Source organism: Rhyacophila brunnea, unplaced genomic scaffold (genome assembly GCF_057557595.1).
Source record: "Rhyacophila brunnea isolate RB1 unplaced genomic scaffold, BYU_Rbru_1.0 scaffold_3, whole genome shotgun sequence".
Lineage (NCBI taxonomy): Eukaryota > Metazoa > Arthropoda > Insecta > Trichoptera > Rhyacophilidae > Rhyacophila > Rhyacophila brunnea.
The window spans coordinates 29660088-29680669 of NW_028232965.1; the positions used below are offsets into that span (position 1 = coordinate 29660088).

At 33.2% G+C, this 20582-nt stretch overlaps 1 protein-coding gene across 7 annotated transcripts in view; it reads left to right on the plus strand.

The window, feature by feature from the left end:
- The window catches only part of vg (transcription factor vestigial), a 114226-nt gene that overhangs the window by 63622 nt on the left and 30022 nt on the right, over positions 1-20582 (plus strand). For all 7 annotated transcript variants that reach the window (XM_085952006.1, XM_085952004.1, XM_085952008.1 and 4 more), the window contains exon 5: positions 18361-18556. In XM_085952006.1, the coding sequence (XP_085808132.1) occupies positions 18361-18556 (196 nt within the window). The remainder of the gene's footprint in view (positions 1-18360; positions 18557-20582) is intronic.

Below are 20582 nucleotides of genomic sequence, written 5' to 3' on the forward strand. Positions count from 1 at the left end.
AAATATCTTGAAGTAAACCATGTTGTATAAAGGTAAAGCCTTAACATAGGTGCAACATTTTCGTACAAACTCTGATAGTGTTTTTTTTTCTTATACAAATTAAACATTTACGTCAAGCTATTAGCTAATTTTATAGAAAAATTGTAGAAGGCTCAAGATGGAAAAATATTCAATTTTTTTTTTAATAAAACCAATAAATTATTATGAATGTTAGCATTGATATTGTATTTTATTTTGTGGGTAATAATAACTCCACACGAAAAAAGTGTGTTTGCTTGATTTACATTACACAGTTTTTACATTAATTATTATCTCTACCTATATTGTTTCAACTCGCTCGTTTTATTTAATGTCTCCATATTTCATTTTTGTTATGGCTTCATTTAACACGAATGTTAACTAAGACAACCCTTAAAAGTAATTCGATACAGCTAACACATAGCTAGAATAAATCATACAGGGAGGCGTCACATCTTTCTGCCAACATACGTTTCGTGAACATAAAATTAGAAGCTTTTGTATGTGCTTTGACAACTTCATTTCATTTTAAGCACTCTTGCTTTAATTAGGTAGATTGTTAAACACACTCTGTTGGTTATTTGCTTTACTCTATTACTCCCATGTATATATATTATATAGGTATAGTATTGTATACATTTTTAAACGTTTGTGAATTTAAATTTAATTTAAGATGATGTGTAGCAACAAATAATTCCTACCTGTAGGCGGCACTCGTACTCGTTTCAGTATGGTCACATTATAGTTATGTGATTTTCTCACAGTCTGGGTGTTTGTCATTGTTTTTATAATAATGCTTATTACACTACTATAGTTATTGGCCCTCACGACCTGTTGTAGTATTAAAAATAATACATAATAATAATAATGAATAGTCAGAATATTAATTATCAATAACATACTTAACAATAACTTAGTGGAGTAGGTATATGGAGTTTATTTCATTCTAAGTGGTGTATAATACTCAGTTTACATGTATATGAATTTACTGCTGACAGTACGTATTATAGCGGAAATAACAAGAAAATGCACGAGTAAACACGTATTATCGTGCAAATTGCAAGATTGCATGCATAGATCGGAAAAGTCGGAAACTGTCGGAAAAAATACCACCCAAAGAATTTTGACGTTTAATTTTTTTTCAAAACTAGTCAAATAGCACCATAAATATAAAGACAATAACGCGTGTCGCTTACGGTTGAGGAATGAGATTGGTGAGTCAGTCAGTACTTTTACGTGTAAACAGTTATTATCGCGATAGTTGAATCGAAACACTATTGATGCCAGTAAATCCATACACGTGTACAGGCGCTATAACTCTTCACAGAGTGAAGTAATCAACATACTTTTTTGAAGAATAGTTGTAAGTTATTCATTTAATTCACAGGCATTGAACAAACAATATGCAGTGTTTACCACATGCCAATTTTGAATCCACAGCTTCAAAGATGGATAATCTCTACAACGAAGCTGACAATTATATATATATTACCTACTTCATTGGTATCGAATATGTGTAAAGTATTTAATCCGGTATTTCGATAATGATACTTTTACTTGGGTGATGTGAACACATATAAACATTGGAAAAACAGCCGCCAATACAGGAATCTATTTTAATCGAAGCATGTAAGAACATCATTACCATACTGACAACCGTGCGAACTCTGTAAGAATGAATAGTGTTACCTATTCATAATTAATATAATTAAATTAGTGAATATCTAGAGCTAACATATTATCTTCCATATCATAAGTATTTACTTAGATCTTTTTTAGTTTCGCTACATTATGTTGAAAGAATTAATTGCTTTAATTTTGATACCGCAACATTCATAAATTAGTATACATGTTAATTCGAGTCGTGAGTTAGTGCGTGCTAACTAGCATGCAATTAAATGCACAAAGGAGCCAAGCCGCAGATTTTCTAGGGAACACTCACATATGCATTGCGGCTGCTAATATTAACAGTTTTTTGTTTTTGCGTACAGTGTAGGGCGAAGCGGCTGAGGAAATAAATTTCCCCGTCGATATGTTTAAAGCTGGGGCACACATCTAATGTCGACTGCAACATGTCAAATATGTTGATGTGATTTTGTTGATTTTCACAAAACGTATATAGCTTGAAAAAACAGCTAGTCACATATGCGGCGCAGGTATACCTAATACCAAAATGTCACACTTTGTCGTTCATTTTGGCTGGCCGCATGATCTCACTGTCCCAACATGGCCTAGCCTATGCGCACGAAATAAAGTTTAAATTTTGCGCCCATTTTTGATTTATGACTACCTATATATCCAAGTAGACACAATATTTCATGTGCGACTGGGTTAATATTGTAAAGTGTCGGACGTCATCGGTAAACATTTGAAGTTGCTGATGGAGAAGTCAAAATGCTTATGAGGCGATATTGATACTTACCTACCTTTATGGTATGTATGCGGATGTAAAAAAAACAGCGGGCTTAATTTGACGTTATAGAACCATTACCTATATGTTGGAGTTTTATGGCACTGTATAGTGTATGCAGTGGTAAATACATTAGCAGAGGCGTATAAATATACTTGAAAGTGCTGGTGGATCCATACAGAAAAATGGTTACTGATTTTTTCTTGCATGAATTAGATAATTTTGATTTTGAAGATATGTGGTCCCAACAAGATGGTGTAATATGCCATACAGATCGTGACATAAATATCTTATTGAGAGGAAAGTTCAGTATTTATATATACACTTATTTTTTAAGTTTCTTCATTCAAAAGATTTATATCGTTTGAGGAAAAACAATAATTGATCGATAGTACATAATACCGTCAAAATTCAACGAATCTATGATCCACGAAAGGATCTCTTTTATTCGCCGCTATATAGTACCTCGTACGTCTCTTTAGACGTAGATCCATAAGTACATTAGTTTCTTTTAAATGAAAAGTGCTTCTGGAGAGATTAGCTGCAGCTATAATTTTGTCTACCCAGACTAGCAATGCTTTCGTAGTGTCTCATTAAAAATGGTTTATGGGAAAATGCTGTAAATACACGCGGGGAGATTTTAGAATGGATTGTACCGTCGGCTTTATGATGTGAAAAAGAGAACATTATTGTCATCGTGTTATAAATACGTTCATATATTACTCTGCCACCGTTTTACAAGCCGTAGGCATATGAGGTTTGATATAAATTATCCATGAAGTCAACATTAAAGATTTATTCACAGTCGCTATAATATTTTCATCCAAGTACTAATAAAAATAACATCCTTAAAAAAACAAAATAAACGTATGTAGGCTTTCAATAATATGTAGGTATATAAAAACTCCCTGTAGATTTATAGAATTGTTTTTTTCAGGGATATCGTAAATTATCAGTATTAATGTGAACTCATTGTCTTAAAAGTATTCTGGTGTTACCTACACTACAATATGCGGCACAACTATCCACATCTCTATAATTATTGTTTTATTTTAAAGTAGGTACCTACTACTATGCTCGATCCTTAGTGGACCATATTATGGGCTAGTAGTGGATATTGTATTATCATTTTTTATTGGTACGAGAAATGGATACTCTGGGACCAAACATACCTTAAAAAAAACAACATAAAATTTTACCAGACCTGAGATTCGAACCCAAGATCCATGATTTTATAATCCTACATGTTATCGCTCAGTTATCGTGGGCGTAGTTGTTCGGGTGGCTGTCGTAGTAGCCGTGGATCTAGAGTTCGATCTCATTACTGGGTTAAAAGGACATGTTATTTTTTTTTAATATGTAGCTATCTGATCCAGTACCTATAGATATCTATATGGTTGGGCGAATGGTTTATAACCATTCCTTGAAAAAATATGTTCCTATAAAATTCACTCTGTGGAGGATCAAATATGTTCTGCTTAGTAACGAGCATGGGAATTTATTGTATTTTCAGCTGTACAACGTTATGACAAATTCATTGATTTTATATTATATCTAACATTATATTTAACACAACTTAACCCGAGACGGTACATACAAATATACCTATGTAGACGATTATATACGTACCTACATCAAAAGCTCACTAAAGCTTCGAAAGCAAAAATACAGCCGGCCCGGTCCGGTGAGGCGAGACTTGTAAAAATGAATGTATCTACAGCTAAACATGAAGAGCGAAAAGAGAAACATCTCCCTTGTGAGATTGACTTTTGCCCCCAGATTGCAGGGGCTGACTGTGTTTACACCGAATACAAAATGCGCAAAAGTTTTTGTTTTGTTTTATTTCAACTTTCAAAACGATGGCTTGCTTATTCGCAAGCATTAAAGGAAGCTTATGAAGTCGTATACGGTAATAACTATGGTATTAAAACTTTTAAAAAACTAGGCTTTATTAAAATTTGTAACAGGACCAACAGGAGTAAATATTCTGTAGAACGGAGGTCAGCAATTCTGAAATGAAAGATTTAAATGAAATCTATCGTTCTTTTTATCACATGGATTTTTTCACACCTCGTCTACCATTTTTTTAATGATGAAAGTAGGCAACACTAGTGTGGTCACATCTAATAGCCTTCGAGGTCGCACTGACGCCAGACTGACTGACGGGATCCGTATTTCCGATTCTTACTATGGAATATAATATAATATATTCTATATATTATAATATATTGGAAAAGAGGTTTCTAATATCAAACATGCAAAGAATATTTATAATATAAAGCAAAAATGACACAGTATAGCATCATTTTAATACATTTTTTTTTTATCATTGTACGTTTTATATATTATGTAGATACTTGTGAATGTAAGTGGATTTTTGGATTTTCGTTCCCAGAAAACTGCATGCTTACCTCATAATATTGAGTATTATGTATCACTAGTATTTTAATTGTATTTAGGTGCCATAGAACAGAAATGTATGAATTGGTATCTAATTAGGTAGGTATAACTTTAGAAGTACCTAACGAGGAGTTTAGTCTCATCATATTAAGAGGTCACATGCTACGGATGCCTCAGGAGAATTTCAAAATATCCTGCCTGTTCTTAAGCCAACTGCTATCTATAGGTTAGGTTATAGATATAAAGCAGAGTTACAGAATGCTGGCATGAGCGACTAGAATTCTCAGAACAGCTGCCATGGTGTCCATATTCTCCAACTGAGGAATAAATATCGTCAAAGAAGAAGAAATTGCAATTAATTATATGTTTCATAATTCCGTTTTTATTTATATGACCACATAATAGATAATCAAGATAAAATTAATGCGAAAAGCCAAGAACTAAGCCTGAAGCCAGTTTCGGTTAATTATTTAATGATAGTCAGGCTGTACAACACAAGAAATAAAAATACAAATTTAGAACGTGCGTTTTTACATGACAATTTTGAATGCGTGATACAGACATAATTCTTGAAAATAACATATTCCTTAATACGTGTTTAAGTTTATCTCAACAATCGAGAATTAGGCCTTTTTACTGCTTCACGCAGAAGGCGACCTGTTTTGTGTGTACCCTGGTAGATACATATTTTCGATGTCATTTAAATTTTCGTGAAATTTCCTACACTGACGATATCTGTCAAACGCGGTAATTATTAAAATTTATCCTCGTAGTTAATCTTTTATGTACAAACACAAAAAAGTCTTCATTGAAAATGGTCTCGCGAAATTTAGCTGCGTACGCGCTGAAATGAAATATCGCCGTGTTTGTACTTAAGATGCATCATAATATGCAAGTCGCCCGTCACATTTATAATATGACTACGTTCCTTACACGCGTTTAAAACTTGATAAGAATGCGAAAATTTCACGTATGTAAATAATAAAGATGGCGCTCGGATGAGGGAGGGAGACGGAATGCGCGGCGCGATGAGAATGCGCGCGCGCAATACCTTTCAGTGACATCTTCTGAGGACTTAATCGATTTTATCGCCGTAATTAATTTTACGCATCTTTAAGTTCAAGTAGAATGTTCATGATGTTTTGCATAATGTTTCGAATCACCTGTGAAGATAACTATTTATTTAAACATTATAGACACGGTAACCATATTACATCGTTTATTTAAATATTTAAAAGGTGTATGTAGTCATTTATTTATTTTGAAAACCGCATCTTATTTTTAACAAATTCGAAAAAAAATTCGACATCTAAAAAAATAGCATGTCGTATCGAAGACTTTTTTTGGGGATAAAATGTTAAAAAAAAGTTCTCGACATTAATTCTAAATGAAATTTATATCTACTTAATGAAAATTTTCAACAGCTCGGAAAAATCAAGAAAATGTAAAAAAATTATTTCCGTTATTCTTCTTCTTTCTTCTTCCACACTGTCACGTCCCAACATTAGGGCATATGGCAAGCACAAGTTGGCGCCACTTCCCTCGGTCCATCTCCAACTCTTGCGCCTCCCGCCATGTCAGACCTGCAGCACGTAGGTCGCTCTTGTAGCACCGCGGTGAGGGAAAGCCGGCCACGGCGATTGAACCCTTGAGGCTGTGCCAGAAGGGTACGAAGTGCCGCACTCTTTGGCGGCATCCGAAAAGAAAATATGGTTGCCGTAATTATAGACTTTTAAGACAGATTTTTTCAGGTTTCTATTTAATGAGATATCTACACAGGTGTTGATTTCATCATACTGAATTTAGAAACATGTCATGTTAATCATTTGTTATACCAATGACGTTACAAGTCGCCGCTTAATTTATTCTTTGGAGGCTCATATGATCCTAGTATTAGGATCGGACATGGTCGAAAAAAAATGCTTGTCAAAATGTGTCCATGTTATGTAAAAAATGACTCCGTTACTTAGGATTTTTATGAAATGCTGACTAAAACACTTTAATGCTAATTATTTATGAGTAATTATTACCAAAGTATTTTTTATTCATTTCTTGACTATTTATAAATTCATACTGATTATAATTTTATAGTGTATTTATTTATGTATTACGGCGCATTGTTCAAAAGTTGTAATGCCTCAATACTCTTTTATAATAAATAAATGAATACAATTCTACACGAAAAGCATTTTACTCGCATCGAAACCAAGTAGAAAAGTTGACACAAAAAGGTTTTAAATATCGATCTCATTAAGGTAACCCTAACTGGGAACATTAATTGTATACTAAATGAATTAGTCCTGTCGACATACTTAACCCAACTTGAGAAAATATTTCAAACTGCTGAGTTCCTGTCATTGTGCGGGAATCGCGATTGCATCTACTGCCATTGCCACGAACAACATAAAACCAAATTCATATTATTATTATTATCTACCTCTATCTTAACAATTTTATTTAATATTATGCTTAATGTTGTGTTTTAAATGGTGCTTTTAACTTATTTCGCCAAAATCACCCTAATACTGTGACAGACATTATGCAGAAGGTATATCAAATTCATACAAGTAATAAGTAGATAAGTATGCCGATTTTTTAAATGCTTTAATATTATATAATAAGATAGCAATTGTATTTATAATACAAACCAGAAAAAATTGTTGTTTATGTAGGCAGCATGACATCGGTAAAGTTGTCGATGATGACCACAGAACAGATAATAAATAGGATACCGATAGGCCATATTCAATACGCCGCATGGTGAAGCAGGGTTTTGAATGTGTGAGTATCCTACGAAAATGAAGCACGCATTATGCACGTGCAATGGTGTGTGTAATACACCAACATTAAATGAGCGTAAATGCATACACCGAGAGCAGTTTTCAGTATTCGACGTAAAACGTATTATTGACACGTGTGTAAGTTTAACCCGGTTCTTCCTTACTCGAGTCGGTTACCTGCTATCGCCTTACCCGTTATGTATTTCAGTTCTCATTATTTCTGAGTTCCCCGATGATGACATTAAATAAACAGTACAAGGTTTTAAAAATTACCGGTTCTCTTTCACCTGTAGGGAATTGAAGGTAATTATGTAGGTAAATAATGGCACAATTGATTGACAATAAATTACTATTTAAAAATCATGATAGCTGAAATATGGAAAAAAATATGTAGGTACCTTAGTTACCTACATATTTAATTTTTAAATATTTTGAATTCTAACATAATACTTCTGGTATCTATTTGATCTTAGTTATAAGTAGGTAGATATAGGTACCCATATTGTATTAATACTTACTACTTATTATGTATGCCTGGTAGATCAATATGAATAATTATACACATATAAAGCTTTTTAGCATTCCGCTTAAACTGTCATAATAATATGAATTAGTAATTGTCAATGCTATTATACCTACTAGTTAAATTTTTGAATTGAATAGGTGAAAATATTTATCAATGACGTAATTTTGAGAAATTTTTTAATCATGTGACACTATACTGATTGTGTGGGTAGCTACCTACATTTAAGTTTAAAAAATAAAAAAGAGTAAGACATGCCTAATAGCTAATTATCTCAGCTTGGCAAAAAAGTCACTTGCGAATTTCATCGTTGAGTTGGTTTTCATACTTACTTATTATTTTTGTGATCAAAGATGATCTATGTACGTATCTTATTATTTTTTTATTGTTATTAAAATCCACATGGTGGGGCAATGCTAGAGTATGATTTCAAAAATCCGTTGTTATTTTTTTCAGTGCGTGTTTATTCCATAGCAATCCTTCTTCATAGGATCAAATAAAAGATTAATTGAACTCACACTCTGTACAAACCATGTACAAACCTACATATTTCGTTTAGGAGCGAACATGGTGATTCATTGTGTTTACGATTTATCTACAAAACTTTTAATTGCCTTCAGTCAGAGTAGATATTAGGTATGTACAAGGTAAAGTATTGATTCTCGGAGAAGGCATTCCAAGAAGATGTTTTATTGACACAATTTTGTCGTTCCTTGCATAAAAATAACGTTACAAATCAATCCGTGGAGAGGTTCGACCCCGTCCCGGGACCAGAGCGCTGGTAGCTGTGTTACCCACATAAATTTGACCATATCAAACATCGCCGGCCGTTTCTCAGGCTCCGTGGAAATACCTTTAATATTGCCCAATGCGGTATCTGTGTTCTTTTTTATTTTTAGGGGGCAAATAACATGGCTCGACTTTGTTTTTATCGGGTAAAACGATCGACCTTTACTTTGGGAGATGCGCTACCAACAATAACTCACGAAGCCGGCGAGACGCCTCAGCCGTGAATCTTAACTCTTTCCGCACAGAAACATCCAACTAATACTAATCATATTCACCATTGTTAGATCCTAATAAAGAAATACCCAGTTAATTCACCGTTATCTTATTGTGGTGTAATTTTACTTCAAACATCAGTTTAACTGTAGTTAGATTTCTACTTAGTTATTATTTTGTTAGGTTAAATTTCGATGGTAGTGTTTTCGAGTGCAATATGGTAAACTGTTTGTATAAAATAATTTTTGTTACATATTCAATTAAATGGTATTGATTTGAACAGGTGGGCGTTATAACATTGCGTTCGAAAATAATCAATAACTATAAACACACCACATAAGCGTGAAGTTTGACAGTTTTGATAGAAAACATACAAGCGTAGTTGGAACTACGCTGAGCAAAAATAATTGATGCAATAGGCTTCATGTAAAAACAGTTGGAGAGAGTATCGGTAACAATAATTAAATTCACCCAAATTGTACGAGCAGACTTGCGGGCTTGATGACTTATGACTTGTTGGTTCAATTGAGAATTGTCATTTTGGTCATGTGTGTCATTCAGTTTGGTTTAACTTTACAATTTGCTTTTAAAATAATAGTTACCTGATTTTATTCGTTTTTTTGGAGAAATGATACGAAATAAATACTAGTAAATAGGTACAATAAGAAATTTGTTATATTCTGCGAGTCGTGTCCATATAACTATATTGGTAATTGATAGGGCCTTAAATTTCACTGATATTTAAAAAAAATCTTTAAATTAAGCAAAGTGCATACTATATATATTTAATAAATAGATATTTTGTAACGTATTGTACCTATTGCATTTAAAATTGAAAGGATCCCAAATATTCAAATACTATTTTATGAAATAAATACAATGTTCGAGTAGTATGTACATCAATGTTTATTCGATTTGTTTTATTCAATTGGTGATTCTAATCGGATGTAATTGAAATTTAATAAGACCTGCGTCGACGCACGTCCATTGCAATGCCGTGTGTCTGCGCCCTTACCGGAAAGAAATTCCCGTAGGAAGAGCATTGAGATAAAAAAAACCCATTGTTCGAGGAGCATTGCTGACAGTATTGTTTCAGTTTTATTAGATTCAATAAGAACATTAATTTGATATTGATTGGTATGAAATGTCTGAAAATAACGCTGCCATTATAATCAGATAATTGATGGGTAGGTACGACTTGATACAAGAACCTACCGAAATTTTATAAAAAATATTATTGCATTTCTAATTTACTTACCGACCTATTTTTTCTGCCTTTCCCTTGTATTCCTGTGGTTTTTGTAACATATTATTTTTAAGTGGTTTATTTAGGTAACGAATTGATTTTAATATTTATACGGTCATCTATTTTCGATAGAGCATCTCACGATGAGCAATCTGCATAGGTACAAATTTCCGGGTACTATAATATTTACCCAAGAAGTTCATAAAGACGAAAAAAGCTTTCGATACAGGAGGGGTTAAGTATGAATATGGGAAAATTCAATAGTGAAATAACTCGTTGAAGGCTCGATGTCAGTCGCAAGATTCTAGCGTGCCTACTAATTAGATTGATTTCAACTCAACAAAATCTCGGGAATTATTGTCAATGCATTCTTCACATAAATATCTCAGAGTTTTCAAGAAAAGAAATTTGTAATGGAAATTATAAATTCGGTCTCCAGCTTCCTCGCATTCCGACAGCTTTTTTTTGATCATCGTGTAATTAAATATTAATTAAGAGCGGACAGTTATCGTTTCCTCGAAATGCCTGTAATGTTTGATTCTAAATTATGCTGAGATTTATGTGTTAATTAAAATTTTCAGAAAAATTGCTTCTAAAACTAATTGAATTTTATACTGTGCCAAAATTACGCAATAAAATATACCTAGGATTTAATTTTTTTCATGAATGTTTTCAAAATATTTTAAGTGTTTTCTTTAACATATTGTACATCATTGTCTCGTGATCAGGTATAATAAAATGAAGAATTTAAATGTTGATGGATTGAGACACGTGTTAGTGGCAATGCATGGCGTCTTCTACGTTTTCTTGTTCAAATTTTCTTCTAAAATTATGCATTGCATATTGTCCCTACTTTTCAAAATATTTTTTCGATTTTTATATGTATTAATCATTTTGCAAATTTAGTGCTCCGTACTTTGATACACTATCTTACATAAACGGGTCTGGTATTTTATTATATACAACACGTTATGAGGTGCAATGATAGTGGTATACCTAGTGGTAGTAAAACGATAGTATAGTAGTAGTTACAGTGAGATAAAAGTAGAGACACCTTAGCTTTCAGAAAATCATGTAGATGTATTGTGACATCGCCGGGAAACGAACCTGGGACCAACCAACCCATTCAATCAAGTCATTGGGTTCTTGAGCATGTCGTGTAAAAAGAGTTTGTGATAAAACATGTACTCAGCGGATGCCTATAGATATGCTCCGCTTGGGAGTGAGAATAATAAATCGAGAAGGTATATTATGAAAGTTTTCTTCTTAGGTATTAGTTAATTATTAGAAAATCCTATTATATAGGTAATATATAAATATAAATCTGTCTACCTGTGATGTACGAGAAGGTAGCTACCTACCAAAGTTAGTTTTATTTGTAAGATTTATAAACCACGTGGTTTCAGTTAATAAACATAAATATCATTTGATAATATTGTTGCTCTGTAGTATATTTATGTTTTTGATAACGCTGACTATTTAAATATTCTTAATCGTCTAGTTGTGGCGTCGCAGAAATGACAGACACAATTTTTATTCTGATTTAATCGGAATAGCGGAGGTTAGGTTTAGGCTTGTCGCCAGATCTCGACAAAACCATTGGGCGATGGGTCTTTTATGGCACCGCGACATTGTAAAAAATAAACGATAAAGGACCCCGACTGGAAGAACAAACGAAAAAATTATTGTTTCATTAGTGTGGGAACTGCGCGTATCAAGTATGTCGCGATGTCCACATAGGCACATCGTTCATCCCCGAAGTGGGGTTAATTTAGCAGGTGTTAGTATTTACAAATAAATATGATATTATAGAATAGTTACTCTTTCATATTATAGGTATTATGAATGTTGTGCAGCAACATTAATATTTTTATTTAAAAGCCTTCATTTAAACTTGAAGTCCTTACAGTAAACATGTTGGCTTGAAGATTTATAGAAACTTTAATGTCATTAATAACTAACCAGCAATTGCTACATCCTACATACATTAAAAGTAATGAGGGTACAAAGCCGATAATGATGTGTAAATTTATAGAAATCAAGAAAACATTAACCCTTGCCACCGGTAGTCATATACAAGTGCTGCCCGTATGAATGCCAATTTAACATAATAATATTGCCATAAACATATTTATTAATATCGTAAAGTAATGTTGATATATGATTGAAAAGCTTTGACCTATGAATATAAAATTACCATTATAAAATTTATGAGGATTAGGACTATAAAAGAAAACACCGTCGTGTTAAAATTGAGAATAAAGCCATAGTTATTTGGGACATCAGATATCCGTAGTTAATAGTACCTACTTTTTCAAATTATTATTTTGTCAACTCACGTATTAGACACACTACATATGTCTTGAATTTTCATAAAATTTAACAGATTACAGTAAATTATTGAATGGTGGTTGTAATCGACTCGTAATATTGGAGAAATTGCAACATTTTGCGGTCCATTCTTTCCTAGGGGCGGCAGGTTATATGGAAGTATGCTGAAGCAGGCAAGTATGGTGAGACAGGCTGGTAATCAATCTGCAATCAATTCAAAAAATGCTAAAATTATTATAGTAAACAATAATTTTGACCCCAAAATATGGTTGTATAATAAATAGTAAACCTGTAGAATTTAATATTAATTATATTTCCATTTCTGGTAAAATGGAATTCTACCAAGTAAATGCTAACTCAATAAATAGAACATGTTTTTTTTATCGGCGGTATGTCAGCAATTGGATGTTTTCAGACATCTAAAATTACGTTTCATTATCAAACCATATTTTATAATAGAAATTCATTGTTTAAATTTAATGTTTTCATTTTTTGTTGTTGGGTATATTTTGATAATTGAGTTTTATGTTGACAGTTATTTTGGGCTATGAACCCATCTTCAGAAGGACATTTAGATATTACGCAAACTGAATTAATATATTTTATTTACTTTGAAACAGACCCGTGTTCACTTAAGGTGACGCATCAGTGAAACGCCAAATAATTTTCAACTGTACGCGCGACGAAATTTTGGACTCGCTGCCATTCAGTGAGAGAATGTTGACCCAGGAACACGTCACTTTGCTGCGTGATGGCGACGGGTCAATTAATTCTAAAATCGTGTAAAGATGACTAAAAACGTTACCCATTTACTTTAAAAAGAAAAGATGTCAATGAATATATTATTATTGTTACTAATAGAACAATAAACAGAACATAAAATGGACGTATGTTGGATTTATATGACAAATAATATTTCGTTTGACAGGCGTCATTTTCACCCGCAATCCACGCATCGCCTAGCAACGATCTTTTTAGACCGTGCCTCAACTAATGCATGGCCTTAATGTATATCTAACAGTAGGTACGTTGCGTTTATATATATGTAGTTATATATAACTATTGTAGTTAGGTATTTGATAAATATAATGGATACAATAGATGTTCGTATGGGTACTTAAGTCTTGTTGTAGGTAGGAGTGTAGGACATCTTGACAGTGGAATTCTGTCTCTATTCACCGCGTAAACTGTAAAGTCTCAAAGGACCGACGACGTGCGCCTTCTTTCAAGCAAAGAAAATGCAATAACGCCCCAACAATTCGCATTTATTTGTAATTTATAGAAGACAAATTACTACTAAATCTTAATCATAGGAGATATTATAATATATATATATATAAATATAAGTGGTAGGTTTTATTTAATAATTGCATTATCTACGATATTTTCCAGCTTTTTAAAAATCATATAAAACTATCAGTTCGTGTGAAGAAATATTGTTGGAGTAGGTATGCGATTTTTCTTACATACAGCGGTGTCGGTAGGTACCTAATCGTTATTTTTACGAAGGCATAATTTTTGTGTCTTAAGATAGACGACAATAAAAATAATAAAACTCCTGTCTGATGGTTCGGGCCATAAGTCACAACACGCATTTTAACGTAGTGTACTCTGGGTGTGGACCTCTCCTTTTGGGCCAAAGAATCGGGCGGTGTATTCAAAAGGCTTTCTAAGAAAAGATGAACGAGGAGAAGAAAATTATATTAGTTTTCCAAAAAAAGAAATAAAGGTGTCTTTGATAGCTATTGTGTTGTATCAGATAACCTTAATAATTATTGTGAACATCATTTCATTGTAACTGGTTCTTCTTTCTTCAAAGAATAAATAATTTGAAAGTTAATCTTAGCATTAATACATAAGTAGTTGATATTGTTATGTGTAAGTATGACAAATTGATTTAATCAAACATTTTAACATTAATAGAAAATATGCGTTTACCCTCATAGTCATAGCATGACTTCATGCGAATACATGGACCATAAGAGCCCTCGCCCACTAGAGTGCGTAGGCCGTGCGTAACGTAGCAATGGCTGGTAAGTAAACATTACCACTAGAAATTTTAGACCAGAAACTTAACACAAAATTAATGGGAACTGACTTACCCCACCGGATAGGGTGTGATATGAGAGGCTGCGGATGACGTGCGTGGAGAAATATGGAATAAACTTAAACACTTGTTAGATAATATATTATTGTCAATAGTTAAGTAGGTACCTACACCTAGTGTCGACAACCAATTTATAATACATACCTAGAAACAGATGTCATAGGAAAATTATATTTTTCTTGAATGTAAAATAATGAAGATATTATTTAAATACGTATTGAGGCAATTAAGAAATGTTTTTATTAAGAAGGTAGGCTTTAAATAATCGCCTAGTATGGAATCTTCATCACTGTTATAGTCAAATATTTATAGCACGTCACTTGTCAAAATGAATTAGCTATCACTCGTAAAATAATAAAATACTTTAGGTTATTTTAAATAATGTAAGTATCATATTTTTGCGTCCATAACAACAATCCGTGGAGGGAAAACGACAATGATATTATGTTCTCAAAGTGACAAGATGTGGGTACTATAGCAACTGACTTAAGTTACTTATGTGTTTTTTTAACCACCTGTGATCTTAATAAGATCACATGGTCCTCCACAGTGTAGAAGGTTGTATTCACAGATTTTTGTTTTTTAAGAGTTACAGATGTTAGCCACATGCTTATTTGGTCGATATTCTGACTCCAAACACAAATTGAAAAATAGTAATATGAATATTTGCCAGACTCAAGAATTGAACCTGGAACCCATCCACGAAATTATAAGCCGACGCGTAAGCCACTCGGCCATCGTGGAGTCGTTAGTTATCACAAAATAACTTTCAGAGAATTTGTGAGTACACATGCACTAAGGGATTTTGAAAATAAAATTATACCGCCATTAATTTTGTGACAACTTGCAGATATGTGTGGACATCCACTATAGATCCTTTATTGATAAAATTTGATTACGACGGCACTCTTTCCCCGAGATAAGCGGCTTCGGAATATCGCCGATTTCGCGATCCGGTCCGGCTGGTTTTTTGTCTCGCTTTTCGGCGTCGCGGGCGAGAGGGATGCCAGACCGTTCGGCGCGGCTGAAAACCGCCACAATGCAAATTACACACCGTGTGAAACAAACGTACTGGCCATTTATCAATCGGTTTGGCGACGCCGCGATTTATTGCTCGTGTTACCTGTTGCCGGTTGTGTAATTCGGTGAATATAAAATCTCACCGCCAGAAACTGATGCGAGTGTCACGGCCATCTCTATAACAACGGCCTACTGTTTATTTAGTCAAAGATAATATATCAAAATTGCTAAATGCTTACAGTTTACTTCTATCTTCTATTTAAAAATGCTGAATAAAAATCTTCTTGCTTACAGATAGAGCTTTTATAATATATACTAGTGAAGCAGAAATACGACAAATTCATTTAAGCACAGACACCTACACATCTCTGCTATGAAAATAAATATATTTCTCATAACCTTTCTCATTGCACTAGTGTAACAAGCTTAAAAGAGGTTTTTTATATAATGCATCATAAGTATTTAGATGAATAATAAGTACCTACCTAAGTAAGTAAGGAAGCTCGTCAACAACACGTCACCATTTTTTTGTTTACAAATTATTGCGTTTAATTCGGAGATTATAATAACTAATTAATGTTTGCAAAGATACCAATTCAACTCTTCTAAAAACATTCTGGAATTGTTATAATTGAAAAAGTAGGTTAACTTATTATTAAACGTTATTAGTGTATTTCATATTATGATATTGCACTATACTTTTTATAGTAGGTACCTACATACTCTATTTAAAACGAATAGCTTTTTTGTCAATTAAGTTAAAGTTGGGATGCTGTTTTTTTTCTATATCTTTACAATACCGTTTACTATAAATATTGACATATTAAAAAAAATGTCTTTGAATACGGATATTTTTATATCTAAATTACAGCATGGTTTGAATTATCTATTACAATAGTGAAGTAAAGGTTATTAATTATAAAATGGCGGAATGGGTCTCACAATGAGCCCACCTACGCAGTTTTATCAAATGTATTCAATTATGTTGGCTTCAATAATTATTATTAGGATCAAATGATGTGATGAATAATTATAATATAATGTTTCATTGAAAACATCTTTCTAAGATAATATTCATGTCCTTTTGTATTATCTACAAGCACCATCTGATGTCTCGTGGAATCAAAAAATCTTCGATGGCATTTCAGCGAAAGCAAACGGATATATTTTGTACACTCGATGGGCATTTAAATTAAATTAATTGCCCTCCATTAGTAATAGAGGCGGACATTAGATAAACGCAGAGAACACGCGGCGCGCCGGAATTTCCACCTGCACCACACCACTCTTTTATTTTAATTCAAACAATCGAATTGCCATATCAACCGCATTAGGGACATTCGTAAAAATCGTTTTTCTTCTAATTTAGATATTCCCAGGAATTCGATGTGGAATTTGTGAATAGTCAATTCGGTGGAATTTGGTTAATAATTTCGCCGGATAACAGGCTCTCGTCAACATTTCCTCGAGTATCTTCCGTCGACAGGTGCACAATTCTTGAGTCTTGCGTCTGTCAGTCGCGTTGGAATTCACAATTCAGTGGCACACGTTGGCTTCACGTGGCCGACTCCTGAATGTACCTAAACGCTACTGTGGGTTCATTTTTTGTTCATTTTAGCTGGTTATTTTAACAGTTTTATTGCGATTTGATGTGGTGATTGTAGTTTTAATGTCGCAGTCGGGCTTGAATTCTTTATTTTTTGGGGAAAGGTATTTTAAATACTTAAATACCTAAGATTAAGATCGGGTATATTTTTATGGAATTCGGGTAAAAGTAGAGGTATAGATAAATCATTCAATAAAGATATCGATTTATATATGAATGAGGAAGGTACAAATAAAAACATTGTATCACCAGGAAGCTAGATATTTATAGTTTTATTACCCTAGATTAATTCATTACTTTAAAAAATATAATAATATAAACATCAAACAAGTTTAAATAATTTTCTTTGCTGATTTTTAGTGACATAAAATGGTTTTACTTAGGATGTATATTTAAACGTAAGTCATCAATTAAATATAAATTTAAGATCCCATAATACCTAGATGCATAGGTATTTTAAGATTATTATTGGATGCACCAACATACCTACTCAATCTATTTTTTTTATAAATTTAATAATATTTTACGCAGGTAAATGCAGATTGGTGACCTGACAGCGATCCAAGAAATTTCTAATAAATCGTCTCAAAATTTGAATATGAAGCACTGAATATTATTTTTAATTTCTGGAACTGGATGCATTTTATTGTCGAATATTGAACGGTTTGGATAACGACAAAATGTAACAAACACCATAACAAAAGGCGACATAAATATTATTAAATTCCATAGACAAATTTCTGTGAATATTTTACATCTATACAATATGTTCATGATTTAAAACACCTACACATCTTTAATGAAAATCATTGAATTTGGTCTATCTATCACAATTTTTCCTGGTTTCTTTTGGGTCACCTTTAAAGTAAATAGCTACATAACCTGTATAATAATTTGTTCTATTTTTTCATCTACAGAAGCATCTCCGATGTCATCAAGAAATTTCCCTGCGTCTTTCTGGAATAGTCAGTACCAGCCCGCGCCTACAGCCCCTGACATCTACTCGGACCCTTACCACGCGCATGCGGCTCATGCAGCCCATGCAGCACATGCGGCGCACGACCCCTGGGCCTCACATTACCAGCAGTACAGCGTAGCGGCGCACCACCATAGGTAAATATTCGCTTTTCCGAATTTATTTTCACCTTCAAGTACTATGTATATATAATAATATGTAGATCTATTTTCGTAAGTTAATGAAACTATATACAGGGAAATTTTATTCTTAGCCCGGTCGCGCATACAAACTCGTGTCGACTGTAACACGTCGAATTTGTCGATGTGATTTTGATGTCAATAGTCGAAAAAAGATCTATCCTTTAAATACAAAAAAAAATTGGCATGCCACACTTCTGATGATGGTTTTTAGTCATTTTATAATGTTCTGAGCAGTAAATTGAAAGCTGACTGACATTGAAAATTTTCCCTTCAGAGTCAGTTTCTAGCTCTTTTGACCTGCCAACCTAGAAAAATACTTTCTAATTCAGATACAAAGGATTTTTCTCGTGTAAAGGACATATAGGTACCTACTTATAAGGTAGCATATTGTGGCGCCCTCACTCAGCGGACAACTTATACTGGTGGATATATAGTAGATATTTTTACCTATACTATAATTATTATGATTAACAAAGTTTCGCGAATTATATCCATAAAATAAAATCATATATTTCTTTTAAAAATTTCAAAGAGTATTTTTGCGTATTACCAGGGACAATATAGTTTGGGGAACACTACCTTTGTTGATAGCTCTGCTGTTTGCAGAACTGCGGTTAAATTAATATACTGTTTCAATATTATGATTGTATGTTCAGATCCAGGACATGGATTCATTGGGTTGACAAATGGTTAATTTACAACCAACCATCGTAAACACTGTTTCTGTTAGAAATTCATGTCAGGCCGTCACATTCAACGGAAAAATATCGATAGGTCTCTGGTATTTGGTATCCTATTAAAAGAGAGTATCGAAGTCGATACTTGCAAGTATTGGTCAAATTATGCTTATCCTTAATGGATGTTTACGAAAAAATAATACAATATATCGATTACAAAATATTATCAAAATATTGGCCAAAAAGTATGTAAAGTATAAAGTTTAAGGTATCAATATTTTTGACAGCCCTAGCAACTACATAATAATATCTGTACCTCAGAGGCAGACGGATGCAAGTGCCAAATGCCCAATTGTTCAGGAGAGCCAAAAAACAATTTTTATTTTAAACGAATACTCATAACTTCTAAGAAAATATAAATAGAATGTTCATTATTTTTTTTATTATAATTTAATTAAAGTACTTATGGAATATGTAAGAAATGAATAAATATAATACAATTTTATATCTTAAAAAAATAAAATAAAAAACGTAGTGTTGATTTGCATCCTTCTGCCTCTAAAGATATTTTGCTAATGTGGATTTGTATCTTATTTACCTAGCCAAAATAAAACAATTTATAAGTAAAAAAAAAATTATAGGTATAAATATAAGAAAGCAAAACACATTTTTTTTTTATATTTTATTATGTCATCATCATCATCATCACCAGCCTTCACCTATTCATTGCTGGATGAAGGCCTCGCTAATATCCAAGCTGATTCCACTTCTTTCGTTCCTGTGCGTTGCGTTGCCAAGTACTTCCGCAGAACTTTATCATTTCATCGATCCAGCGGCCTCTAGGTCTACCTTGTGGATGTTTTGTGCCTCTTGGATACCACTGGATGACTAAATTTGTCCAACGATTGTCCTTTCTTCGAGCTATGTGTCCAGCCCATTTCCATTTGAGGTTTTTAGCAAACTCTATCACATCATTAATCCTTGTCTGTTCCCTTATCCACTCATTCCTCTTTTTGTCCTTTTGCGTTATGCCCAGCATGCACCTTTCCATACCACGTTGTGCTACTCTAAGTTTCTGGAACTCTCTTTTACTTAGGGTCAATGTTTCACACGCATGTGGTTACGGGAAGTACACACTGGTTGAACACTTTGCACTTTAGGCACAGTGGGAGGTCATTTTTGAATAAATTATTCAGGCGGCTAAAAGCACTCCAGCCTAGCTTTACTCTGCAAACAATTTCATCAAATATACATTCATCTATAGACACTCGTTGTGCCAGATAGATGTAGTTTTTCACCTGCTC